Source organism: Seriola aureovittata, chromosome 21 (genome assembly GCF_021018895.1).
Source record: "Seriola aureovittata isolate HTS-2021-v1 ecotype China chromosome 21, ASM2101889v1, whole genome shotgun sequence".
In the NCBI taxonomy this organism is placed as follows: Eukaryota; Metazoa; Chordata; class Actinopteri; order Carangiformes; family Carangidae; genus Seriola; species Seriola aureovittata.
Window position 1 is genome coordinate 15,200,238 of NC_079384.1, and position 27,673 is coordinate 15,227,910.

The 27,673-nt window shown below is 41.7% G+C and overlaps 1 protein-coding gene across 6 annotated transcripts in view; it reads left to right on the plus strand.

The window, feature by feature from the left end:
- Positions 1–27,673, plus strand: part of sdk2b (sidekick cell adhesion molecule 2b) — a 267,664-nt gene that overhangs the window by 209,504 nt on the left and 30,487 nt on the right. For all 6 annotated transcript variants that reach the window (XM_056365698.1, XM_056365696.1, XM_056365699.1 and 3 more), the window contains exons 5-21: positions 3,680–3,813; positions 7,071–7,182; positions 7,987–8,177; positions 9,558–9,641; positions 9,830–10,024; positions 12,435–12,551; positions 12,875–13,042; positions 13,496–13,598; positions 18,169–18,345; positions 19,374–19,510; positions 20,180–20,327; positions 21,593–21,733; positions 22,483–22,664; positions 23,247–23,362; positions 24,464–24,659; positions 25,085–25,183; positions 26,275–26,466. In XM_056365698.1, coding sequence (XP_056221673.1) covers positions 3,680–3,813; positions 7,071–7,182; positions 7,987–8,177; positions 9,558–9,641; positions 9,830–10,024; positions 12,435–12,551; positions 12,875–13,042; positions 13,496–13,598; positions 18,169–18,345; positions 19,374–19,510; positions 20,180–20,327; positions 21,593–21,733; positions 22,483–22,664; positions 23,247–23,362; positions 24,464–24,659; positions 25,085–25,183; positions 26,275–26,466 — 2,492 coding nt within the window. The remainder of the gene's footprint in view (positions 1–3,679; positions 3,814–7,070; positions 7,183–7,986; positions 8,178–9,557; positions 9,642–9,829; positions 10,025–12,434; positions 12,552–12,874; positions 13,043–13,495; positions 13,599–18,168; positions 18,346–19,373; positions 19,511–20,179; positions 20,328–21,592; positions 21,734–22,482; positions 22,665–23,246; positions 23,363–24,463; positions 24,660–25,084; positions 25,184–26,274; positions 26,467–27,673) is intronic.

The window sequence follows — 27,673 nt, forward strand, 5'->3', positions numbered from 1 at the left end:
GTCGACCAGGGCCATTTGTCTGCATGTAATGGAGGTCTGAGGCTGTGGAGCGAGGTTAGGCCCCTCACGGCCCAGCAGAGAGGGACAGCGACGACAGATGCCAAAACACTCCACAGTGCCTGTGCGCCTCTGTCAACCTGTGTCAGTACTGGATTAACATGATAAGATATGCATGCAGACTGACAAATAGATTGAAATACACTCAAAGATATGCTCTTAAGCCTGTGTTTCAGAATACAGAGTCCAGGGACGATGTGTTCTTAATTAAAGAGAGCAACCCTGGATCATTGTTTATCTAATTCTGCTGTAATGTAATTTATTAGTAATAATGAAAATTAGAAAAGGGAAGCATCTAGTTGCAAATGAAACATTTAAACTTCCATCTCTCTGTTTCAATCAAACATAAATCCTCATCACCATTATTGATTAAAGTGCTACAGAATCATTATAAGGCTGGCAGTCATTGAAAAGCCACCCTTGATGCTAAACATAAATAAATTGATCCAGAAGAAAGTAATTGCATATGAGACTAATACCGCTTCTTGCTGCAAGCAAAAACGCGGGGTTGCACATAAAGCTGCACAGTTGGCCAAGAGCAGCTGTCCAGAACTGCCAGGCTCTCATGTGGGCTCCACAGCTCTTTCTGGAGAATGATAATGGAAAAGGAAATTGGGCTGGAATAAAAACAGAAGGCGTTCAGAGATGCAGGAATAAACATAAAAACCAGACAGAGAAAGAGGCATGTTCACACATATCTGATTTGTCCGAATTTCTCAGCTCTGTGGCTTGATAAATCCCTGTGCCGTGCCGGATACGTGGTAAGCAACCATTACGAGCCAGCCTCAGAGAGCTGCCCACAACACCACTGAGAGACTGGGGAATAAGGTTGAATAGGGATGACCAAAATGCATTCAGACAGAGAATGAGAAAGATAAGAATAAGCAACATACTAAAAACAAGAAATGACTTCAGGCAGCTCGTAAAAAATAAACTGAACAATTTCATTACCTCTTTAAAACCAAATTCTTGTCTCCCTGTCCCTGCTCCCTTGGTGCACATGTAAAGCCATTCTAGATAATTGGCTTACTTTTAATTTCTTCCTGCATCATGTGGTCTTTGATCCCCGAGGCTTGGCGAGCATGGCGAGCATTTAGATCTGCCGGGTAACAAAGTTTTGTGTGACCCCTACTGTAGCAGCCCTGATTACAGGCTGAGGGGAAAGAATGCTCAGCAGGGAAGCACATTAAAATCAACTAGCAGGGGGAAAGAAATCGCCTCCCGCTCCCACCAACATTGATGAAATCAGGACTTGCTGTGGATAATGGTGAAATATTAGGGAAAAGCAGCTTTGCAGGTGCTTGGATGAGGGTACTGAGTCTGGTTAATGTAGGAAAAAAGAGGAGACAGCACTTGTAAGATCATCTTATACACTACTTGACATTATCACAGAGAAAATAGGCTTTCTTGCACAGGTCATTGTAAAGTTCTGCCTCCTGTAAGTTAGCAGCGCTAGACTATATTCATCCTCAAGAGTTTATTAAGCGACAGGTAAAGAAGTTAAAGCCCCGGATTGTGTTCCCATTTTAGAAAGGTCCTGGGCAGTCACCTGGGATTCATTCAGCGCTTTGGACACTTCCGTTATGCCCACATCCCTGAAGGGATCCATAATTCATAGCTGTGCGTCCCGGATGTCACCGCTCCAGCGAGCTAGCATTAAATATTTACCGCAGATCATAAGCTGCAGCCATTGAGGCCTGCCAGCCCCTTTAGGAAGACAGTTTTCAGTCTCAGCATGCACGGGGAATCACAAATGAGCCCAGTGACTGGGGCCGCTTTCAGATATTTGAAAATCAATCACTCCAGAGAAGGATCTCATAAGTCATCATACTGTAAATGCTAACGGCATAGGTAGCTATATGCAGCATACACAGCACATCACTCTCCATGCTGTGTCATATTCATTTTCTGCATGCCTCTCTGGAGCTACAATTAGAGCTGATAAGGTTTTTATTATGTGTGTGCATACCTGTAAATATATGTGCTTGTAAGCATTTTTTCCTTTCCCTGGGGAAAAAAAAAAAAAAAAAATATATATATATATATATTCCCTTTTTGATTCTCTTATTCTCACTTTCTCACCAGCGCTCTTGCTCCCTTGATAAGGCACAGCAGGTACTTAAATCCCCTGCTGATGAGATGAAGGTCAGGCCGGAGGAAGGAGTAGATGGAGAAGTGGAGTGTGTTAGATTGGGAGGAGGAGAGAAAGAAGAGGTCATCAGCCGTGAAACAGGAACATGACTTAAATGCACATGACATTGGTCGTAATTGTTAAACTCTGATGCAATTACAATATATCTGTAGAAGAAGCCATTACATGCAGGGGATCAAAGATTTTTTTGTTGTTGTTGTTTGTTATTGATTACTAAAATTGCTGTTATTCCAGATTTAGCGTTGCCAATCGCTCTGGGAACTTTAACGAAAATGTCAAAGGGAAAATCAAACAGAAATGTCACATAGGGGGAAGGTAGGAACCTCAGCCATTTGAACGACTGACAGTGGCAGATTTTTGAAAGACCAAGCTTCCTGATGGCTCTGAGACTGAGAGATTTGTACTTTGGTGCATCAGCCGCATCAGAAATGTCAGAAAGCTGCGTATTTCTAATTTTAGATTATTCTTAAATGTGTACTGCATGTGTGTGTGTCATTTTTTTGGATCGGTAGTTGCATGTCAAGGCAGATGACCAAACATCACTTCTGCTCATGACCACCTTGAGCATCTGGTCGAATGGAGGTAGATGAGAGAGGGGGATGGAGCAGTAGATGGAGGGATAAGGCCGGAGGAAAAGATATATGTGGAGGAAGGCACCCAGTTGGAACGCGCTATCTACATCCAGATTGTTGAACAGGCACAGGAAATAAGAAAATATTGATTGTAAACATAGCGGGCTGTAACATCAGGGAGGAGGGAGGGGGAGGAGGAGGGAAGAGGGAGGAGGAGGATTTCTCCCTCAGTGCTTGCTATATAGACAAGGCACAGTCCAAGGGAGGACTTGATAGAGACAACAGCACACCAGGTATTTGCTCCTATAGGACACCTTCTGAAAAATGAATCAGTGTTTATTTATCCAGGCATTTCAGCAGCCTGATGAGCAAGATGCTATTGTTTTGTGCCAGAAGTGGTTAGCTGCCAAACTGGAGGCCACAGGAAGCAGAGGGGTACAAATAGCCAATTAAAAGCTCTGGGTTATAATGCAGGGCTATCATATTTCAGAATAGACCATAAGGGCAAGTATGAACACGGGAGGTTGTCAATATTTCTGCCTTGCTCAGTCAGCACCAACACATTGTTTACACATTGTAAATCGATATACCTAATGCTGCTTGAATAGAGTAATTAAAATGTTTAATGCCCTTTTTCAGCCGTTGGATCAAGTGTGACGCTCACCAGACTTAGCACTAATTAGGCAGTCTGATGCTACATTTGAATTATTTTTCCTAAAAAGCTTTGTCTGAACTTCTTGGTCTTGAACTTGCACATGAAAGTATCTTAGTCAGTCTCGCTGGATTCCTCAGACCGTACCCTGACTTCTCTTCCTCATTATCTTCTATATATACAAACATACAAAATACTATTTTTTTTAAAGACTGTCTTTTTGTCTTGTGGTTCTTTCCTTTGTAGTGCCATCACTCTGGACAACACGCTGGTTATCCTGTCTACGGTGGCACCAGATGCTGGTCGCTACTATGTCCAAGCAGTGAATGACAAGAACGGAGAGAATAAGACCAGCCAGCCCATCACCTTGTCAGTGGAGAGTGAGTAACCAACTACTTCATAAAACCATACTGTAATCAACCGACATTGCCAGTACACGTGACAGGTCTGGGTATACAGTCAGATCTTTAAATATCACTTGTGTAACACATGTAGCAATAAAGGAGCTATTCGTAAGTTTTGTTATTGCTACATAGCCAGCGTTAGCATTAGCAGCTGTATACTTACCAGTCTAGAAGAAACGTTGTGAGTCAACTTTAAACTTAATTCCTTTACTGCCCAAGATGTGTCTCCAGCGGTGGAAAGCAACGCAGTGTTAACCCCTGCCTGTATCACCTCTTTACTTCTCCTGAAGTTAGCACGCTAACAAGCTAGCTCTGACCTGTCTTGTCTCTTTCCATGAATGGGTAAGTGATGACCAAACTTTTGACTGGTACTGTATATATATTTTATATGTGTTCAATGTAAAATCTCACTCTGGCAGGTAACTAGTGAGTATGGCTATTCAATAAAAAAATTAAAAATTATATATGAGTAAGTATGTTAAAATCTTAAAGGGTTATTTGTAACATGTAACATTTCTTGCTGAGCATGGGTGGTGGTTACTGTCACTCAACAATAGCTTTGGCCATCGTTGTCTTTGTAATACAATAGGTTATATTACGCCCACCTAGCTGCGCTACTTCTTCAGGGGAGACTGGAGGCTACAGTGAGTCGCTACCAGAAAGTGACAAGACGCACTGGGGCTAGCTGGTTAGCATGCTAACTTCAATAGAAGAAAAGATGTGAAAACAACAAACAAAAGTTAAAATTGCTGTTGCTTTCCACTACTGGAGACAGCTCTTGGCGAGTAAAGGAATGAAGTTTAATGCTGAACTCGCAACATTTCATCTAGACTGGTAAGTGAACAGCTGTTAATGCTAACTTTGGCTATGTAGCAATAGCAAAACTTACAAATAGAGTATCAAAACTAAAAGTAAAAAAAAGCCAAAAAGGCTCCGGTGAGTGTTATACTATTATATGTTAAATATTTTTATATATTGGAGATTAGTTAAATGTATTACATTGTATAATGAGCATGAAATTTGTTCACTTTTGGTGCTTGAAGTACATTTTGAGGTAAAATTTTGAATGCAGTACTTTTTCTTACAGTGTTATTGCATTGTTGTGGTGCTACATTTACTCAAGTAAAGGATTTGAGTACCTCTGCTACCACTGTGGAACGTCTAAGGAGCTCAGCCTTTAATATCAGATTTTATTTAACTGCACTGAATTATGTCTGTAGCCATATTCACACATTGTTGCAGACATTCACACAGAGGGAGGAGAAGCTGCAGGGAGAGGGGCACAAACACACTGTACTGCTGCCAAGTAGTTCTTAATATTCACCAGCATCCTTAGCTCCAACAACAACAAGAAAAAAAAACACAAGATACACAAATCAAACCAATTCAGATGGCTTCAGCTCAGCAGAGTGAAATATAAGAGGAAACCTGACAGACAGCATCTTATGACACGGTAGACTGGAGTTCAGTATGGAAGTGAATAAGGAGGGTGAGGGTAAGATATTACAGTTGACAACACAAGGGAGCAGAAATAGCCTGTGGCACATATGGAGAAGAGTGGCGGAGTTGATTATACCAGTGCTAGAACACACACACACACACACACACACGCACACACACACTCACACTCTGGTTCAGGTTACATAGAGACCCTAGTGGGAGGTCTCAAGTCAGCGGGTCTCGTGGAATCATGCCATGCATTTACATGAACATTCCACACATGCTCCACATATGCACACATAAATACACCCCCCCCCCACACACACACACACACACACACACACACACAAACTGAGGGTAGTGTATATTTGAGTAAGTACTTCCTCTTTTTTTTATAGTATGTGCGCGTGTATCTGTCAGTATCTGCTACAGCAGCTGTTCCTGCAGTGACGCCTCGAACACTTCCCACTTCCCATGAGCTTTCCTGGCTATGACAGTACTTGCGAGAGCGAAGGGGCAAGGAGATCTCTGAGGGGACTACTGTTGTTAATGTTACAGGTTCCATAGTCAAGACAAAGTTTAACTTGATTTAAACTTCAACAAGAGTAGAACTGTGGCTGTTATGTTGCTGACATTGTTTTAACTGCCTCTCCTTTCTCAGATTAGATGTGGTTTTAGTAGCCTGACATTTTATGAAATATGCATATTTGCTATGTTTCCAAGAGTGAGATGAGAATACTTATATCAATACTGTGAATGGTGTTAAGTATGAAACTGGAGCCAGGATGTGTATAGCCTGGCTTTGCATAAAAACCAATAGAAAAAGTTTATGCTATGCTAGGCTAACCACCACACTCCAGCTCCACACACACAGACATGAGATTGATTTCCACTGCATGACATACTTTTCAAAATGTTGAATTGTTCCTTTAAGTAAACAAGAGTTCATTCAAATACTTACATTGTAGGTATGTCCATTTGAAATAAGTAGCATTTTTTCGTTGTGGCCTGTGTGTGTGTGTGTGTGTGTGTGTGTGTGTGTGTGTGTGTGTGTGTGTGTGTGTGTGTGTTCATCGCTACAAACATGGCATCTAATGACCCCAAGATTGGTAAGATTGAGCCATGACAGCCCCTGTAGCTACATCTGACATGTGCAGCCACAAGCAAACTCCCAGGGCATGATGGGATTGACGGATCAGTGTGAGTTTATCACAGACATGACACATCTCAAGCAGCACATACACACACACTGAGCTCTCACTGCCATTGGCTGTCTGTCTCTGATGCTCACAACACAAACCCAAGCAAACACAAACAGACGTAAAATAGTCTGCAGAGTTTTATACACATATCAAAATGTGCGTGTGTGTGTGTGTGTGTGTGTGTTGTGTGTGTGTGTGTGGAGACATGAGCACACACACGACTTCAGCTTTGTTTTGGTCAGGCAGTATTTTTCTATTCCCGTTTGTGGTTCTCCAGTAGACATCTTATTATACACAGTCAGTGCACTGTCTCGCCCTATTCAGCCCATCTCTCTGTCAGAACTCAGATACTGTGTGTGCACTGGTCAGTTTCAATATTTCACATCGATGAGCACCCACAGAGTGCACTGGGTGGAAATGAAATGTATAGGACACCACTGTCCAGAGAATCCCACCAAAATCTGCCAGTGGACTCTGGCCCATTAAATATATCTTGTTCTATGTGTCTATCAAGACTGTTGCTCTCTGCTTAACCTCTCTGTATGTGTTTCTGGTTTCTGTGTGTGTGGCGATCTGTCTCTCTGTGTCTAGATGTGGGAGGTCCTGCAGACCCCATTGCCCCTACCATCATCATCCCTCCCAGGAACACTAGCGTGGTCACTGGCACCTCAGAGGTTACTATGGAGTGTGTGGCCAATGCCAGGTAAACATACAGAAACTGCAGGGTCATAGATGTGTTTATTAAAGGGTCAGTTGACTCAAATCATTGAGGATTATGATTCAACTGAAGACTGCAGCATGTTGTAGATTGTCCGTTGCTGTGTATTAGGATAGAGACAGATAATACAAAACCTGTGCAAATAAAATAAAAACTATCTGCAGGGCTAGAAAGTAAGTGAGAGAATATGTGTTGTTTGTTTGTTAGTTAGTGTGTTTGTTTTGTTTGTTTTTTTGTTTTGTTTTGTTGGTCATAAACTTTAGATTTATATTCCAAATTTGTAAAAGTGTGAAGTTACACAATCACAAATGCTGATAACAGTCTGTTCGTAATTCATACATAAATTTTAGTGCACAATTTATCATAAAAGGAATAAATCCACAGGATTGTATAAAAACACACGTTAACAAGTCTTTTTTTTTTTTTGCTCAATAAGTAATACATTCCTTCAGTGTTGAAAGATAACTGTAGTTGATTCCAATTTACTTTCTAGTCTCTAGTTTTTGTTGAGCCAAGTGTTCCTTGATTCATGAAATAGTCAGTGTGAGTGTAGTGTACTGTGAACTGAAACAATTGGCATCCCCACAGCCCACAGACAGATATTTCTTTGGATTTCTATACCCCATGCTCCGGCAGATTAAACAAATTGATGGATATGTTTCACATTGTGAGAGAAATCAAATTTGGATCAGTGTTGCTGAACCAGAATTGTTCTATCATCGTGTACAAAATACACCTTCTCATGGGGATTAGAAAACACCTGAGACTTCTGCTTCTTTTCCACTGTAGACCGCTGATCAAGCTGAGCATCTCTTGGCGTAAGAATGGCGTGCTGGTGACCAACGGTTTGAGTGACTTCAACCGCAGGCTGACCATCCTCAGTCCTGTAGTGAGTGACTCCGGCTACTATGAGTGTGAGGCCATTCTCCGCAGCAGCAGCGTGCCTTCAGTCAGTGCTGGGGCTTATCTACATGTACTAGGTAAGAAATTTAACTTAAAATGTGCTTTTGCCTGTTTGTTTTTTTTGCCCTGTATTATCACATTATACTACAGCAGGACTGCTGTATCTTGCTGCAAACGTGCACATTTGTAGATGATGGTATCTTCATATTACTCTTCAACACTTTGGTTTCACACCAATTCACACCTCTTTTTTTTGAGGAGGAGCAGGAGGACAAAATAATTAAAACACCATTCATAGACGTACATGTGAATGACTCCGTATCACCAAGTTAATGCAGATTTAATCACACAAAGCAGTTGAAGTACTTTGTTGTTTTGTATGGTGGCCCCTTAGGACAAAAACTCCTATATGAGTGAAAATGACACTTGATGGGAAAGCCTCAGTATTTTTGTTAAGTCAAAACAGGTTCATTATTCTTTTCCACCATGTTTTGTTTTGATATTTTCAGCACTTACCTCAGTGTTTGTGCTTTTGCCTTTTCTATAGGATGGGTTTTTTTTTCATCTTTCTTGAACTTCATGTTTGTTTTGACACTGTATTTTGTCCTTACGGTTCACCATAGTTTGAAATCTATTTATTCTCCTTATTATTATTATTATGCTGAAGGTGAGGAGGAAATAATATGATTAATCATGATGCATAATTTTTGTACAGGCTTTCATATCAGCATGACGACCTAAATGAAAAAACCAAGTGTTTCTACTTTTAGCTTCATACAGTGCATCAAGCTTGTGTGTGTGTGTGTGTGTGTGTGTGTGTGTGTGTGTGTGTGTGTGTGTGTGGGAGAAACTTAGCATTTGGGCTCACAAGTTCAAACAAAAGAGCTGGTATGAAATGAATATAAATATTATTAGTCTCCCCATATGAATCTGGCAGAGGTATAGCTGTGGAGTCGTAAGGCAGTGAGGAGAAAGTATAATTGATTTAAAAGGGAGAAAGCTAATGGTTGGCCTCAAGAAATGGTTTAATAGCATTGCTTCAGTCACTTTCATTCCATCCCACTGAAACACTTTGATGTTTTCAAGGTTGTGATGTGATTGAACGCACAAGGTGTGGTGAACTTTTCCCTTGAAATAGCTGAGTCTTTTCCTCTCACCAAGAACACATTTAAACCATTACAGAACACCAATTACTGATTTCCCTAATCAAACTGCTGTGTAATGTCATTATTTTTTACAGCTTCCGTTTGCACTCAAAATCAATACATTTCAAAGTAAAAAAATATTTATAGTTCAATGATTTAGTGTGATTCCTCACAGGCACTGTCAGTTATTGTTTTAAGCTCACACGTTATCACTCTTTAATGTACTTTGTGTGTCGTCTGATTACAACTGCAATGTTGCTTCTTATTTGATCCATTTATCCTCCTGTCTTTCCGTTTCTCTCTGTCCCTCAGAGCCACCACAGTTTATAAAGGAACCAGAGAAACACATTACAGCCGAGATGGAGAAGGTGGTAGACATTCCCTGTCAGGCACGGGGTGAGAGCTGTATGAATATGTGTGCATTTTAGTACAAGAATGTCAGAGCATATTAAGTAATCCCTGTCTCAGAATCTTTAACAAACATTGAACTTTGAATTTAAGTGATTTTATACAGAAAAATGCAGTAAAAAAGAGGGAAGCATGACTTACTGTCAGTAAACCTCACCCTCACTCACCCTCTTTAGGAGTGCCCCAACCAGACATTGTGTGGTACAAGGATGCTGTGCCCATCGACCCAGTGAAGATGCCCAGGTATAGGGTGCTGGTGGGGGGCAGCCTGCAGGTCAACGGCCTCCTGCCTGATGACACCGGGATGTTCCAGTGCTTCGCCAGAAATTTAGCAGGAGAAGTTCAGACCAACACATATCTGGCTGTTACCAGTGAGTGCTCCAGGAGCTCATCATTAAATGATTTTCCACAGACAATAACTGCTATTAAAATACAACATGTTTAAAACCTAACATTAACATTTTTTTTTTTCACAGAAAGGTGTTAAATCATTACACAGCTCTCCCAAGTGTCTTGTCAGATTCAGAAAAGACGAGGTGTAATTGCTTTACAAAAAAGGAATGAAATCAACCTGGAATAAGGGGGAAGAGACAGTTTAATGATTTAAATGGATTTGTATTGTCTTCCGCTGTGTATTTAATTAATAGAGGATAATATGGTATATTTTACCAGTATTCATAAAAATCTTAAGTACTTCTTCAAGGAATATACGATTTTAGCCATGCTAGTAGCATGGCAGTGTTAGCATGCTAACAGGAAAATGTTACGTAACGTGCAAACAAATGTACACAGCTACCTGATACGACTTAGTATCAGGTAGCGTATGTCTGCGACTTCTTGTCACAAAAGGACCTGATTTAATATAAACTACAGTGATCACTACAAGAAACACTCAAATGTGGATATATCAGAGAGGAAAACTGGTTGTCAAAAGTCAAAATGTTATAACAACCCATCTAACATACTGGTGATCCTCTGACCTGCTGTGGTATGGACTGTACAAAACCTCTGACCTTGCCCTGTGGTATCTGGCGCTAAGATGTTGGCAACAGATCCTTAAAGTTCTGTAAATTGCAAAGTGGAGTTGGATTGGATTGGATAGTACTTGGATTTGGGTTTGTCATTCAGGCACAACCCACAGAAGCTCAGTCGGAGTGAGAGCTTGGGAGTTCGGGGGCAACACCTTCAGCTCTTCGTCGTTGTTCCTCACGCCAGTCCTAAACAAAGTGTGCAGTTTGGCAGGGCGCATTATCCTGCTAAAAGAGGCCACTGCCATCAGGGAATACCATTGCCATCAAGTTTATGATGGTGGCTCGAGTCAAACTGACATCACATTCCCTAGTACCATCACTTCTGGTAGTGACTGGTAAATGTCTTATATATACCTGGCCTTCCATGTGATGTAGGAGAAAACTCGACTCATTGAACCAGGCAACTTTCTTTCATTGCTCCAAGGTCCCGTTCCAACACCCACGTGCCCATTTTAGGCCCCTTTCGACGGTGGACATGTCGTTCCACGTGTCGTGCCAGTTTCTCTCACAGCCAGCACATACTGTAGCTTACGAGAACCGACTGTTTCTGATATTACCGTCCGATACATACCAGACCTCGACATGTACCATTGTCACAAGATGATAACCATTATTAGATTAATCTGTGAGTGGTCGTAATGTTTTATCCATCAGTACTATTATAATAACATGATTAGGGTGTTATTACTGCACATATGTGTGTGCAGTAGTCTATTTTTACATAATGTTATTTGTTGTGACAGAACTATATTCCTTCACATCTATTATTTAGTTTCACAGAGATTTATATATTTTTTTTACATTCTGTCAGTACTTAAGAAGTCTGTTTTTAAAACTCTTGAATCTTCGTATATAAATTGACAATTAGGCCTACACTGGAGTTTACGTCTCCACATAAAAAGACTCAACATTAATACAGCTTTTAGTGCCTAAAATTTGATCACTTAAGTGACTGTGAACTTGTACATGTATGTTTTTTTCTGAGTGGCTGTAGTGGAATGTGAAAATCACTGGTAATTTTACTCGTGCTGTGCATCTGTTTGACAAGTTTCTGACATCTAATTTTCTTCACTTTGTCTCAGTTCCTGCTGCCTTCACTCCACGCTGCAACACATTATCAGAATTCATGATATTCTATCTCGCTAACTCACCCCTTCCATTTCCATCTCTCCTTCTTTCTCTCCCTGACACTGTCTCCTCTTCTTCTCTCCAGATCTCATCTTATCATCTCCTTTTTTTTTTCCTGAACACATTAATGCCCCTACTTTTCCTTCTGTCCCACTCTCCTCCGTCCTGAGATCCACATTGCTTCTATGACAAACACCCTCTTCTCTCCTTTTTCTCTGGGGAGTGATACAGTTTTCTGTCATCCTATAAAAGCTTTGATTTATTGCATATCACAGATAGGGATTTTAGTTATCTACATAGCACCTTCTCTTTCTCTCTGTGCTTCTCCCGCAGTCATTTTCCTTCCTCCTCTCCCTATTTCCACTATCTCTGCGAGTGCGAAAAATAGACCAGCCGCAGACAGTTATGGTACTGAGGTGAAGGCTGTGTCAATGAAAGAATTAGTGGGACAAAGCACTGACTAAACACTGAGATGCAGCAGGCTGGTGCTTGCGAGAAATGCGTTTGAAGTGGGGTTTTGCCACAGACAGTTATTCTCTCATCTTTATAACCCTCTTACCTTCTCTCATTACTGTACTCAGCTCTCTTTTTATTCCGTGTGCGTGTGATTGTCTCCCCTCAGGCATTGCCCCGAATATCACAGCCGGACCCTCCGACAGCACAGTGATTGACGGAATGTCAGTCATCCTGCACTGCGAGACCTCTGGTGCTCCGAGACCAGCTATCACCTGGCAGAAAGGTCTCTGTCACACATATGCACACACACACACATATACACATAACACAACGAGGGATTATGATGTCTCTTATCTATTACACATGGGACTATAGTTTGCTGTGGCTTAACAAATAAAGCCTGATTGGATTCCTTTACCTGGATTTACTCTGCGCCGGGTTTTTCCATGTTTTCATCCCAATAGCAGATCAAGAAAACACTTTCCTTGTTTTTCCTCACAATCTGCCTTCCTCTCTTTTTCTATCCCTGAATTGCCCTCCCCACCCTTCTATTTATCCATCTCCTCTCTCGTGTTCCTTTTTCATCTGCCCATTGACACACTTCAGGTGAGCGCGTGTTGGCCAGCGGTTCAGTTCAGCTGCCCAGGTTCACCCTGCTCGAGTCAGGCAGCCTGCTCATCTCCCCCTCACACATCTCAGATGCAGGGACCTACACTTGCATGGCAAGCAACTCCAGGGGCATCGACGAGGCATCCGCTGACCTCGTGGTTTGGGGTAAGTGTGCAGGGATTGGACGGATAAGGCCTTTTTTTATGTTCCTTGAAAAACACACACGCCTGATGTTATGTGTTGTAAGTGCCTGAACGACCCTTCACATTCATTCAAAAACAGGAACTTGACAGAAGAGAGAGAGGAGGAGAGGCATGTCCATTTAGCAGAGAATGGGGAAACAAGGTTGTGCAGTATAATGATAAAGCTGCACTCAATTCCTCCGGACACAAAAAACATTCTTCTGTGCAACTTTGGAGTCATCATTGGGTGTGTTTTCTGCAAGAAGCCATCAAGGAACAGAATACAAAATGTCAGCATGTCATTTAAACTGAAATGATTTTTCTCTTTCTCTTTTTTTTTTCTCGTATTGTCCTTCTCAGGAAGAACGTTCTGTAGGCTGTTTTCTCTTCGCTCAATTTCCTCATCTGTTTCTCTCTCTTCCTTTTGTTTCCACAGCTCGCACCCAGATCACCACCCCCCCACAGGACCAGAGTGTCATCAAAGGAACTAAAGCCATCATGACCTGTGGTGTCACACATGACCCCAGTGTAACTGTCAGGTATGGGTATATTCACAAAGGAGGAGTATTAAGTGAAATAAGTTTATGTAGCATTATTTACACTGTATAGGACTTCACAAAAAAAGACAAAAGCTACAGGGAAGTCTAGACATAATGAAAGCGTGAAGAGAGAAACAGAGGGAAGTCTAAGCAGGATGGTATTGAGCTGCTTTAAAGTTTTTAAAGTATGGTGTTATTCTTTATTTTTCTTGCTGTCAACAAGATAAAACCAAGTGTGTTAGTCTGTCTCTCAACCATTTTTTTCATTTTTAACAAAGTAATTCTCTAACACAGCTGGGCACTGTATTTTTAGCAAATGTTAATCAAGCAAGTGTAAATAGTGCAATTGTTGGGGACTAGTGACTGCTTAGTGCAGCAGGACGGTGTATATGAGACTGATTCGCCACCCACTGTGTCTACATTATGTGTTTTTAATCATCTTTGGATAACAATGAAGCTCGATGGCACATCTACGGCTGCACAGACAAAACTTGTTACTAGGATACATTCATTGTTTGTTTGTTAGGTTTCTTTCAATTCTTTATTTTGGGGCAGCAGTTTATATTACAGATCATACCACAGGAAATGATTCTTTAGTTCCCTATGCCGTCCACAGTTTTTCAGGATTTAAGAACTTTGTACAGTTTGGGAGAGGTAAAGTGTGCACATAAGAACAATGTGTAAAGGAGACCTGTAAGAAAATAACTAAGTAAAATAGAATCAAATAAACAAATCAAATAGACACAGAGGTCAGAGTAAAAATGAAAAAAAAAAAAAAAAAAAAAACATTGCAAGGTCAATCATTCAATACTTCCACAAAATCTATCAATACATATTTGATCCACTTGGTCCAAAGTTTAATAAATTCAGTTTTCCTCAGACGGAGAGAAAGGGTAATCTTTCCATCACATAAATGTAATTTACTATATCTATCCACTCAGGTTCAGGAAGTAACCAGCGCATCGTGAGCGCTTTTGTACAAGCAGAAATGGAAACACCAAACGTATATTCATCTGATTGTCTTGCCTGAAAATCACAATTCCTAAAAACAGTGTTGCAAGGGCAGAGTAGTGTCAAATACGCTTCTTGGTGCTTTGTTAAACTCGGCCAAGAAGGGACGATTCCCAAAATATATGCCAGTGGTTTTTCTTTCTGAAATCCACACTGTCTCCAACACTTGGCATCCCCTCCCACAAAGTGTCTTTTCTGGTTTGGCGTAAACTCCCGCCACACATGCGAGTTGGTGCATTTCCACTGGAGTTTACAAACATCTAACAATTCTCATTTGATATTATTAGGTTGCCCTCCCTTTCTCATTTTTCTTTAACGTATTCTACAGTGTGGGGTTTTTTTTTGGCGTAAGGCTTTTATAAAGCCTAGAAATGACACGCATGTTTGAATTATTTTGATAGGCATCAATAAAAATCCTCAATATTGGATCATTCCTTTCAGTTTTATTCATGATGTTGTGTTTAAAATGGTTGCGTATCTGGAGATATCTGTAAAAATCTCATTTTTCAAGACCATATTCTTTTCTCAGGCTCTCAAAGTCTTTTAACTGTCAGTTTTCTGTAATGGAGTAGAATTTTGTTATTCCCTTTGAGATCCAGAATTTAAATCTGCAATCCATTTTATTACATATGAACCCAGGATCATAAGCACACCATTGAATTATTTGTAGTTTATCATCTATTTTATATTCTTCTTTTATCATGTTTCGGATTAACTGGGTTTTTATCAGTGGATTTTTTTCACATTGTGTATAATACTGCCAAAAATTTCATAGGCCAACCCTGCCTGAATTAGTGGGTCACTTATGATGAAGAGTTCAATATCTTTCTATTCATTGTTTGTTTTGATCTTTCCATGGGAGTTTTTTGATAATAAGAAAAAATAGATTATAAAAAGTCCACACATTAGGAAAAGACTTGAGTTTCAAAGTGTAGGAGCCACACTCACAAAGCCATAGTAGCCAACAAACAAGCCCTGATCAGAACACCTGAGGTCTCAGAGACATCTACTAATGTACGTGGGTGCCTGACCACAGAATCCTGAATTTGGTAGGGAGACCACTTGACCACTTGGAACTGAGCAAGCTAGCAAAAAGATGGTTGACAGAATGCTAAATTTTTGTGTGCGCACATTTTGCCCTGACATATCTTTATTCTGTCTACCTGAAAGGGTGTTAATGAAGAGGCTGCAACATCGGCTAATTCTTGCTGTATTGTTTTCTCCACCTTTGGTTGCTAATCAGTCATTTGCTACCCTGAGCACACAGTATTTATTATTCACCTGTTTGTATGATTTTATTCTATGCTGCTTCCTTTGGTCTAACCCCCCCCCCAGGAATGTTAAGGGTTCCATGGAATGCATATTAACACACACACAAAAAAAACACTGCTCAAACACAGAAAGCTGCGTCTGCAACTTGTGACCAAGACTTTTCATTTGAACAAAAGCAAACACATACATATGCTACACGTTTGTAAACCAATGGCGTGCGTGTATACTGTATCATCACAAAAGTTATTTCTCACACACCTCTGTTTTACAAACTGCTGTCCAAACCAGAGCTACACACAAACCATCACAACAGAGGTTTTTTACTGAATTCCAAGCTTGTAGCAGACATCAGTAGCGATCAATAGACCATTCTGTCCCTTTCTGCTCAAAAGAGAAGGCGACATCTGAAGCTACGTTTGAGCTGTGCAGTTTTGATGAGTGTGAATCCGGCGTTTGATATGCAGCCGTCAGCCGCTATGATATGCATGCAGGGCAGCTCTGATGGCGAGTTTGAAGAGATGGAGGGGAGAAAGATGAAATACCTTGCTAATAACATATTCCTCTCAGACTGTGGTGGAACAGAAGACAATGCAAACCTCAGTTTATTCATTGCTTTACTGTCAGAAAGAGTTAACCCACCATCTAAAGCTGACATGCAAGTGTACTTCATAGTTCACATCCCAGCAGGTGGAAACTATATGATGTAAGCCAGATTTTGGAATGACTGAATGTGTTTTAATGTATATTACATATAGCAGAGTGTTGACATTGCCACTGCATTTTTAAACAGTGGTTAGAAGTTTAAATGCACAGAATCTGTTGGTCATCCTCATCTGGACTGTTAATGTGAAGCAGTTTTTCCCATGCTGTGCTGTCCATAGATTAACCTTTCAGCAAAAAATTTAACGGTAACAACTAATTATCCACCTTGACTGAGCAGAAGTTAATTAATACTAATATAGGAGGCTGCTAGAGGTCCCTGAACAAGTCTGAGTTTACAGTGTGGATGATTTAAAGGTCCCATATTTTACACTTTTCTGTGTTTTATTTGAAGTGTTGATCCATAACAAGATATGTTTGTGGTTTTAAGAACCAAAAACCATCTCAGTGTCATTTTCTCAGGCTTCTCTCTGGAGCTCTAGTAACAACAGGTCAGTGAGCCAATCAGAAGAGAGGAAGCTCTGAGCCTCTCTTCTGATTGGCCGACTGTTTTCGGAGTGATGGAATAGAAATATAGCAGATTTTAGGTAAACACTCAGAGAAACCAAATCCTGCAAGGTTGGACGGTGGGTCCAGGTGGGCGGGGCTTGGGGCATGGCTGAGAGTAGTGACTGATTTGTTGTCACATCATAAAGTTACAGAAGTCCTGACGGCTCGTTTTAAGGCTCAGTTTCTGAATACAGGTTGTGTGCATTTTTCTGTAGACTGAGCACTTTGATACTTTCACAGTATTAATATTGAACCTAGACCTGCTTTATAATCAAACAACACATGGAAATCTCCCTTTAAACAATATGAGACCTTTAACAATGAGTGGTAAACAAAGGTCATGGCTTTATTAACAATTACCTGTAACGTTTGTATTCATTGGGGGAAATATCCTACCTGTATTCAAAAGGTTAAAGGTACATTCAGGCTGCAAGGCAAATTTTCACCTTGCAGAATTTGCGCAAATCCTCATTCCATGCTGCATGGAGCAAATCTGTGTTTTTTCATATTGCTTTGTATTTTTCAGTAGACTTTGATACAGTGAGACCACTTCTAAAGCTTTGGTGTGTTTATTTTGAAAAAAAAAAAAATCTGTATTTCTCAGCTTGGGTCTTATTCTCATGTTTCTGTTCAGCGCGGCTGCCGATCATGATAACATATTTCTCACCACCTCTACAGTAGTAATTTGGAAAAAGTCGAGACAAGAATGATGTTGATGAGGGTGTCCAGGAGACTACTTTTCTGTTTTTCCCTTTGATCAGACTCAAAGATGAACATTTGAGATGATTTCTGTTAAATTGAAGTTTTTTTGAAAATCTGCAGGAGGCTTGTACTCATTGCCTTGTTTGACAGTGTTCTTGCCTGACTGCACATTTCACAAATCTCTGCAGTGACAGTGGTGAGTAGTATTTTATTGTGACTAATAGTCAGAGTGGACATAAATGTGTGAATAACACCAAGGTTGACAAATACCATGATTATTGTTTAAAAGCAGCTATTTTGTGCAAGTCAACATTGTGACGATGGTGACGATGATGATGATGATGATGATGATGATGATGACAACTTTGTGTTCCAGGCATGTGTGGGAGAAAGAGGGCACAGTTATCAATGTCCAGTCCATCCCTCGCATGCGACTGGATGCAGATGGCACCCTCCACATCTCCCAAACTTGGTCAGGTGACATAGGCACGTACACATGCAGAGTCACCTCAGTTGGCGGCAACGACTCCCGGAGCGCACACCTCCGTGTCAGGTAACCTCAACACCCCTCCTCCCCTGGCCTTTATTCCTTGCCTGACTTTCGATTTTCTTCTTCTTTTTCTGTTGTTTCTCACACTCTTGTTTCTTCAATATACTCCTGTGTGCACAGACACAGGCAGGAACATGTTCACATGCGTGTACACACTCACACACATGCGAGAGCCAGTCATGCGCTTACCACCGCCAACCCTTTCCCTGCCATCCTGCCTGTTCTTATTGACACCTCTGACTCATTTCCACTTAAATGACGCCTGTTCCTCCTCACCTTCCCTGTCCTCATTCTCACCCGACACGCTTCCAGCCCCAGGGGACCCTCTCCTCTATTCCCTATGTGCGACACTACACACACACACACACACACACACTTGTACAAATGCCTCTGTGTTGTTTTTGTCATCTCAAATCTTTTCTTTCTCCGAAACTTTGCCTGGTACTGTTGCACAGTGAGACACTGCGGCAAGGGTAAATTGAATATGAATGAGACATCTAACTTTCTGTTTGCCATACCGACTGACTGACTGACTGATTGTTTTTGTCTTCCTTTGTCCCCCTATCGGCCGTCTTGTTGGCTGGCTGCCTTTTGACTGAGTTACTGTCTGTATTCGTCCTTTGCTATAAGGTTTATCTATCAATCTGCCTCTGCTTATCTGAATTTATGGCGGAATGAATTAATGATCCCCAGCTTTGGCCTCATTTATTCATGTCTTTGTCTGTGCGTTTTCCTCCTATCTGTCTCCTCATGCTTTTCAATCCATTTCTCCCCTCTGATGATATCTATCTCTTTTTATTTGCCCGTGTGTCCATCTTGACAAGGAGCCATCTTTGCTGTCTTGTCTCACCACATTTCATCACCTGTCCAACTGATCTCTCTGTTATAAAACATTCAGCTTTACTTCAGATTCATACAAGAGACGTTTCAGAGAGGAAAAAAATGCCCGGTAACTCTTTGGCACCGCGGAGGATTTGCTGTGATGGGAGAGATTCTTTTATTTATCGAAGTTGTCCTGCTGTTCCCCACAGGCAGCTGCCCCACGCCCCGGAGAACCCCACAGCTGTGCTGAGCACATCTGAAAAAAGAGCCATCGACCTGGCCTGGGCTAAGCCTTTTGATGGCAACAGTCCCCTCATACGCTACATCCTGGAGGTTTCTGAGAACAGTAAGTCATGTAACATCCTGCCTTTTCCAGCTCATGCATCCTTCTCTATCATCCCTACCTTCACTGACCCTTTGTGTCATGTTTACACAGTGTATTTATAATGAGCTGGGCTGGATGAGAGGGAACTCATGGGATCAATGTTGCAGCAATGAGTGAAAAAGAAATTAAATGTTGCTTGTTTAGATTTTTTTTTCCCCTCCATGCAGCCATGCAAAGCAAATATAGCAAAGCACTTGAAAAAGAATTTAAAAGCATGATCAATAAGACTAATTAAGAATGCCAATCATTCCTTTTAATCTTAAATTGGAAATGGAAGCTGTGCAACAGTAAATCCCTTTACAGCTCTGCGTGTAACAAGTATGTTTAACTTAAGTAGATGTTGTGTAAGAACTGTGTTGGGCTTGTAATCTCCTCTCCTACTACTCTGTTTCCCCTTGCTTCTTTTTCTCTCAGCACGACTTAGTGTTTTTTAATGAATTCGAATTTTTAAAATGTGACCCGCCATGACAAAATGATTGCAGGCATGAAATAGACGATCCCTCCTGAATATTAGTGACATTACTAGAAATGTTAGACTCCTTCCTTCGGGGGAAAAAAAATGTTACATTTCATGAGATATTGAGTGTACATGTGGAACAAAGGTGTAAAATTTGACTCTCTTTTCTCCAGATGCTCCCTGGGCCATCCTGCTGGCCAATATTGAGCCGGAGTCCATGGCAGTGACGGTCAACGGCTTGATCCCGGCACGCTCCTATCAGTTCCGCCTCTGTGCCGTTAATGACGTGGGGAAGGGGCAGTTCAGCAAGGAGACAGACCGGTGAGCTGAAGACAGATATCACACAATGAGGTCATCCACGTTCATTTCGCTGTTCATACAATCCCACATCAACACACACACATATATATATATATATATATACAAAATATATAGCAGCCTTTATTGAGATGTCTTCAAGCTTCTCTTTTCCTATTGAAAACTATTGAAGAAATCTTTTTATCCATCCTAATAGTTTCAAATTCACCAAAACATTCCTGTGTGGCAGTGTGATTCTGTAGCACATGGTTTAACTGGCAATAGCAGTGAGAAATGTCCAAAAAAAGAAGAAAAATGGAATCATCTGTTACACAACCTCGCAGATGTTAGTAAATTGTACATTGTGGTGCTGAAATCCGTTTCCTAGACAACCATTTTGACTGATCCCTTCAGTCAAGAGTCAGTGAAGAGGGATATACGTGTAAGCTTACCAAAGTGGATACACACACACAAACATGCACAATCACATGTAAACACGCGTTCACACTCACACTCACTTACACTCACTCACACACACACAAACACCCCCGCTCACTCTCACATTCTGAAAGCCTGCGGGGGGGGGGGGGGGGGGGTCCTGAGGTGAGATCGGGTTTGGCCTCTCTGCACCCTCACACAACTTGTCCTCGTTCCTCCTCGTTCCTCTCCCCCATATTCCTCACATCCAACCACCTCAACCCTACCCCTGCCTCTCCACCAGTCTGTTACGCTACCTCATGGTGCCGGCTAGCCAGAGGAGAGCCATGGGGGGCTCTGTTTGTGTGTTGCAGGGGGGTCTGGCACTGAATGCTCTGTGATGCCATTTGGTAACGCCACTGATCTCGCTCCCATCTCTCGTACGCATCTTCTCCCTAGGCATTCAGGGTGTTTTGTCAGGTTAGATATATAGTGTTAGGTGGGTGAACAGCTCCAGCAGCCTATGACTTTCTCAAATGTGGTACTGAGGATGGGTATTACTCATATTTTGCGGAGCAAACGCAGACAAAGAGTGGTCGGGGTTTTTAAGAAAGGAAATTAAATGGTTAGAAACATTTGAGAGGTAGAAAAAGAGGGTTTGGAGAAAGTGCTTCAACTGAAATTGTACAGGAATTTTGCTTTAAACTGATATGCTTCATTTGAGCAAGCTTTATGTTTTAACCTAAAGCTCAGTCTCCGTGATCATTTCCAGAATGAAAATGTTCTTTTAATCCTTCTTCTCACTGCCCTCTCTCTCTTCATATCTGGGCGTGCGTTCATGTGTGTCTGTGTGTGCGTGTGTGCGTTCGCAGTGTGTCTCTCCCAGAGGAGTCCCCCAGTGCTCCTCCGCAGAACGTCATCGCCAGCGGTCGCACCAACCAGTCAATCATGATCCAGTGGCAGCCTCCACCGGAAAGCCACCAGAACGGTATCCTCAGGGGCTACACCGTCCGGTAAGACGTCTGATCATCCGCCCCTTACCTGGGAAGTTACATGTTTGATTTTCAGCATGAGGTGGAACTGAAGCTGTGCTCATCTGTTTATCATCTGAACAAATTTCCCATATGAACAAACATAAAGAAACCGTAAAATAATGTTCTAACCATATTAAGCAGCGCATAAACACCTTCACATACTATCAAACACTCCCATCCATCCAAATCTAAGTCAATTATCTTGCATTGGTCCACTACTTGAATTAATTCTCACCCAGTTTCACTTAGCAATCCTTAGAACATCTCTTAACACCACTGCATTTAAAAATAATTTAGTTTGAGAGAAAAACTCAATTTTAATGACTGGTTTGACTTCAAAAACTTTAGCGACTCTAATAGACAGAGTCAGCAATATGCCAAACTGACTGTAAGTCTTGTAAACATGTAATTAGTTTGGTTTTCTGTTAGGCTTTTTATTCATTACATCCAAATGAAACAGCAGGTGTTTTTTCCAGACAACAGTCAGTGCCGTCAGTGGTTTTTAATTGCTTGTTTGCTGGTGCTTTGTCTCCCCCTAGCAGGGGGTCTAGTCTACTGCAAGTCTTGGCTCAAGCAAAAAAAAAAAAAAAATTAAAAAAGAACGGCACTGTCCTCTCTTTGTCAGTTGAACATCTTAACTGTCAGATTCAAGGTACAAACACTTTAACTCTTATCCACAGCAGGTTTCTGTTGGTCATCATTCAGATTTCCTGTTCTGTGTGTATCAGGTACCGTCTCACTGGGTTGCCTGTCGACTATCAAATCAAGAACATTTCCAGCCCAGATGTGACCAACCTGCTGCTGGAGGACCTCATCATCTGGACTAACTATGAGATTGAGGTGGCTGCCTACAACGGGGCTGGTTTGGGCATATTCAGCCATAAGGTGACTGAGTGGACCCTGCAGGGAGGTGAGCACCCATTTCAGTGTTATTGATCAAAAAATCAGCTGATATGCTGACTGCTTTCTTTCTTTAATATTGGATGTGCCATTTTCAATGAGTCTGCATTTGTATGTGTTAAATTTAATAAGCCTCTCTGATGAATATGCACGTTCAATAGGGCTGAGATGCAATAACCTGCTGTTATACACCAACAAAAATCTTCCAGTAAGCCTCCAGTTTCATGTATCTTTCTGTCAGCCCACCGTGATCCAACTGCATTACCTTTAACTCTTCTTTGCAAAGACCACACAAAAGTGTCACATCCCCCTGAAATCCATAAGCAGCTCACACAGCCACAAGCAAACCCACAGAGAGCCCTGGTATTAGGTGTCAGTGTCATCAGAAAGAGAGTGATGGCAGCATCTGCCCTGACCTGAGCAGCAGCGATCAATACTGACATCAAAATAGATGCAGGCAGACTTCCACCAGTTGACTGAGAGGCGCTCACACACCTTTGTTCTTTTTTTTTTGCCTTTCCACTTCTTTATCCTTCTCTCTCTTTTCTTCCTTTCTGTCGCCCTTTTTCCTTCCTCTCCTCATCCGTCCCAGTACCCACCATCGCCCCTGGCAACGTGCAGGCCGAGGCGGTCAACTCGACAACTATCCGTTTTACGTGGACCGCCCCTAACCCCCAGTTCATCAACGGCATCAACCAGGGCTACAAGGTCAGTAGCTGCCGCGGCGCCATCACCCAGCTGCCATCACTTCCATTGAGCGAACTGTCAGAGCTGAACTTGTAGAGTCACATATCCTGTTTAACAAGAGGGGGAGACGAGCCAAGGGGCAAAAGTTATTTGGTGCCATTGTGAACGATGGACTAGGTTCTCCCATTTGTCAGTCGGAGGTCATTCTCTTTATCTTTGCAACCATTTTTCATATGTTTTATTGTGAAGCTGTATGCACGTAATGATGAATGTCTTCATTATTTTGTCATGGGCTCTTGAATGTAGTCCATCTCTCTGTCTCTTGTGTATACTTCACTGAAATGAATGTAGCCCACAGGGAATCATAAAGCCACATCCATAGGGGTGGTTCTATTTTTCCGTTGACTCTATTGAGACTTAATTATGTCATTGAGGTTTTTTTCCCTCTCTTTTTGTCCGTGTGTTCAATGGCGCTCCACAGGCCTCACTCAGCTGGGCGAAAGGGCCACTGTACAAAACCCAATCTGAATTTTAAACAGCACCTTCTTCCTCCAGGGAGGGACTGGAGCAGCAGTGAGAAAAAAGGGAAATGGAGGGAATGAAAGGTGATAGAGACAGAGGCAAAAGAAGAGATGGAGAGGGAAAAGTGAGAGAGTGGCAGACAGTCAAGCATCTAACTGTCTGAAAACCTCTTGCCAGCTCTCACTTCCCTGGAAACAAACCTAACAGACACGCCATTGGGACTCATTACCTAAGCACCTAATTGGTCAGTACAGGTCCCAATTGTGTATGCTATATGGTCTGCAATCAACGGGCATAATCAGATCCGATCATGCCTCTCTTGAGCCTTAACTCTCTTCCTCTCCCAGCTTGTCTTACTGAAGCTATTCAGCCATTCTCTCTCAGTCAAAACCTCTTCAGGGCATCTTTCTAAATATATCTGGGAGAGCTGTGATGGCAAAGAACTCCTCCGAGTGGCTCAGGACTACCGGAGAGACACACTATTGTTAGTTTTGTGAGAATAAATGTGTGAGAATCATTACAGAAGAAATGATTAGCTGCTTCATTTCCAACTGTCTGGGTAATTTTCTTCACACTTTTTTTTTTGTTTGTCTGTGCTAGTTGCTGGCCTGGGAACCTGGTAAAGACGAACAAGTTACTATGGTAACAGTGCGACCGAACTTCCAGGACAGCGTCCACGTGGGATATGTGACAGGTCTGAAGAAGTTCACTGAGTATTACACCTCTGTGCTGTGTTTCACTACGCCCGGAGATGGCCCCCGCAGCCCGCCCAGAGCACTAAGGACACACGAGGACAGTAAGTGACTTTTCCTACCACAGTTTTCTCTCTCCTGCGGTGGCAAAGGGGACACGAGCATCTCCCAGTGACACATCCTTTGGGCAAGATCTATTATTCATGCAGAACAAAATTGTAGAGAAGTGCTAATGAATGAGTATACTCTACATCCATCTAGGATCATCATCGTAATTGGGACTTAAGTTCCCTTAAAGATTATTGGTTGAGTTTTAAAAACTTTAATTTTCTTCAACTTGTCATCAGACACTTTTCAGCAATTACCTTGTTTTTCTAATTTTGTTATAGACACATTTAAAATGCAAATGCTGTTATACTATAGTCTAAGTCCAGTATATGAGCTGATCAGTAATGAGCTCTAACTGTATGTAGAGTGGATCAAATGCCCATTGGCCCATTGCTCATTATTCTTATTTCTCCCCGTCCAGCCCCCGGTGCTGTGGGTCACCTGAGTTTCACCGAGATCTTGGACACCTCACTCAAAGTCAGCTGGAGTGAGCCCAGCGAGAAGAATGGAGTTCTCACAGGTACATTCGCTTCACTCTTAAAATATACCTGTAATGAGGCAGGAAAGGCAAGAATAACAATCACACCAGGCAGGAGCTGAGTCTGGAAGATTTGTTGTACTTAGCTTTGTAACAGCTACTTGACCTCATTTAGTGATCCCAGCACATGGTAGCTCGTAAGTTGTGTACCCGTAGGATTTCTACTTTATTATTTGTTGTTTATTTTATTTGGGTCATGTAGATTCTACTACCAAGGCTACATGAGCTTATAATGCACCAAATATACCACAGCAGAGGTGGGGAAACACTCTCTCCTTTCCCGAGCTCTGCACAATAAATCTGTAATAAAAAAAGGCTCTCTTAGTATAGCCCTTCAACCATCAAACTGTATAAAGTCTTATCCAGATTACATAACAAACAAACCTCTTCAGGGAGACTATTAAACCTGTTTCTGTTGATAATAGTAGTGTACCTGAATGTAACAAAGAGATCTTTGGCTTTGGTTTTGTGTTATACATCATCTCTTTCTTCATACATAAGGAACAATTAGAGCTGTGTGTCTCAAATATTATACTGTATAAAAATATAAATGAAGAAAGTAAATTAGAGAAAGAAATGCGAACCAGTAACATTAAAATTCGAGTGTTTACCGAGGTTGAGATTTAGCGGCATATTGTAAAGTGTTCTTCCAAAAACATTTTGATGTGCTGCACATTCCCAGGAGACAAACACTGACATGCCATGTGAAATTATTGATTTGGCAAGAAATGCTTCCTAATGCCTTATGCAATCACATGAAAAGAGCTGCTGGCCAAGGAGCAAATTGCATTAACTTTGAGAGGGTGAGTGTGTGTGTGTGTGTGTGTGTGTGTGTGTGTGTGTGTGTGTGTGTGTGTGTGTGTGTGTGTGTGTGTCTGTGTGTGTGTGTGTGTGGATGGGAGTGGGCGGCGGATGTGTGTGCAGGGAGGTATAATCACAGACTGATTTAATATGCTATATTCAATTTTTGATGGAGTTTATTTACATTTTTTGTTAGCTTGCCCCATAGCGTGTGAGCTGAGAGTTGCTATTGTAGTAAAAACTGCTGTGAACCCCCCTCTGCTGCTCTCCAGGTTATCGCATTTCGTGGGAGGAGTACAACCGAACAAACACCAGAGTCACCCACTACCTGCCAAGTGTCACCTTAGAGCACAGGGTCACCGGACTCACCGCTCTCACCACCTACACCATTGAAGTGGCAGGCATGACCTCTAAGGGCCAAGGCCAGCAGTCCTCCTCCACCATCTCCTCTGGCGTCCCGCCAGGTCAGTGACCAACCAATCAGTGCAGATGCGCAAGGATCGGTACACCCAAATTACATAATACTTTCTCACTTACCCCTAGAGATATCTGCCTCCACCTCAGTAATGAAATCTCATTTTGGGGTGCTCACAGCACTAAAACTTTGTGTGTGAAAAACAATTTTGACATCTCTTTCCAGACACAGTGTCTCCCGGTTATTCTGTCTGCATATTCCAGAGACCTCGCTATCAACGCTTTGCATTATTTTCCACTGAGAGCAGTGCTTCACAGATTTAGTATTGCACTTCCACAAAGTCATGGGACTTGTGAGAGATGGATTTAAAAAGCATTATAAAATTTGAAGCAAATGACACCAAGATATCCTGCCTTTTAGTTCCAAGTATGGGTCAAGCTAAAAAAAAAAAAAAAAAACACAGGAGCCTACGTTTCCCAAAATGCACTTATTTTATTAGGACCTCTGACTAGTAAATGCCCTCTTTAAAGCTCCACATCTCTAGTTTGTAATGCAAGCCTTCAGTTAAAATTGTTAAGTCTCAAACCCAAGCCAACATAACCCTGATGACATCATAAGGGTCAATTTTTAATATAATAGCAAGGGAACCTTTATTAAACTACCCAGTCCTGTATATTTACTGTTTCACATTGAACTCAGTGAGCACACTTTGTGCTGTCTGGCGCCAGACACAATGAAATCAGACCCCAGTCACCTCAGCTGGGACATGGACCTCACCAATGCACATATCTGCAGCCTCATCCACAAAATAACAGCTCCCAAGAGAGCACGAAGGACGATTACAGCGTTTAATGATTTCATATTTGCAACATTGTGTAACAGAAATACAGTGCCCATGTCAACGATTAGAGCCTGGACTTGTGTGAAACCTGTGCAAGGACAGGCTGATCATTTGAGAGCAGGCTTTAGAGCTGCAGTTAAAGTCACCAGAATGGTGATTAATCACATTGTATATGTGTAAAGAAAACGCCTACATGCCTGCAACTGCACCGCAACGATCCAGCTGAAAGCCACCTCAGTAATCAGTCATGCAAATAGTTTAAGGGTGGTAATTTCACCACAATGCATATAATCTGCATTTCATTACGGGTTGAATACACCCGCATTTAAGCAATCTTGGAAAAATTGCTGACTATGCCCCTTGGGAGTGATTATATCTTTTTAATATTAGGCCACTGTCCGCACTCCAATATGCC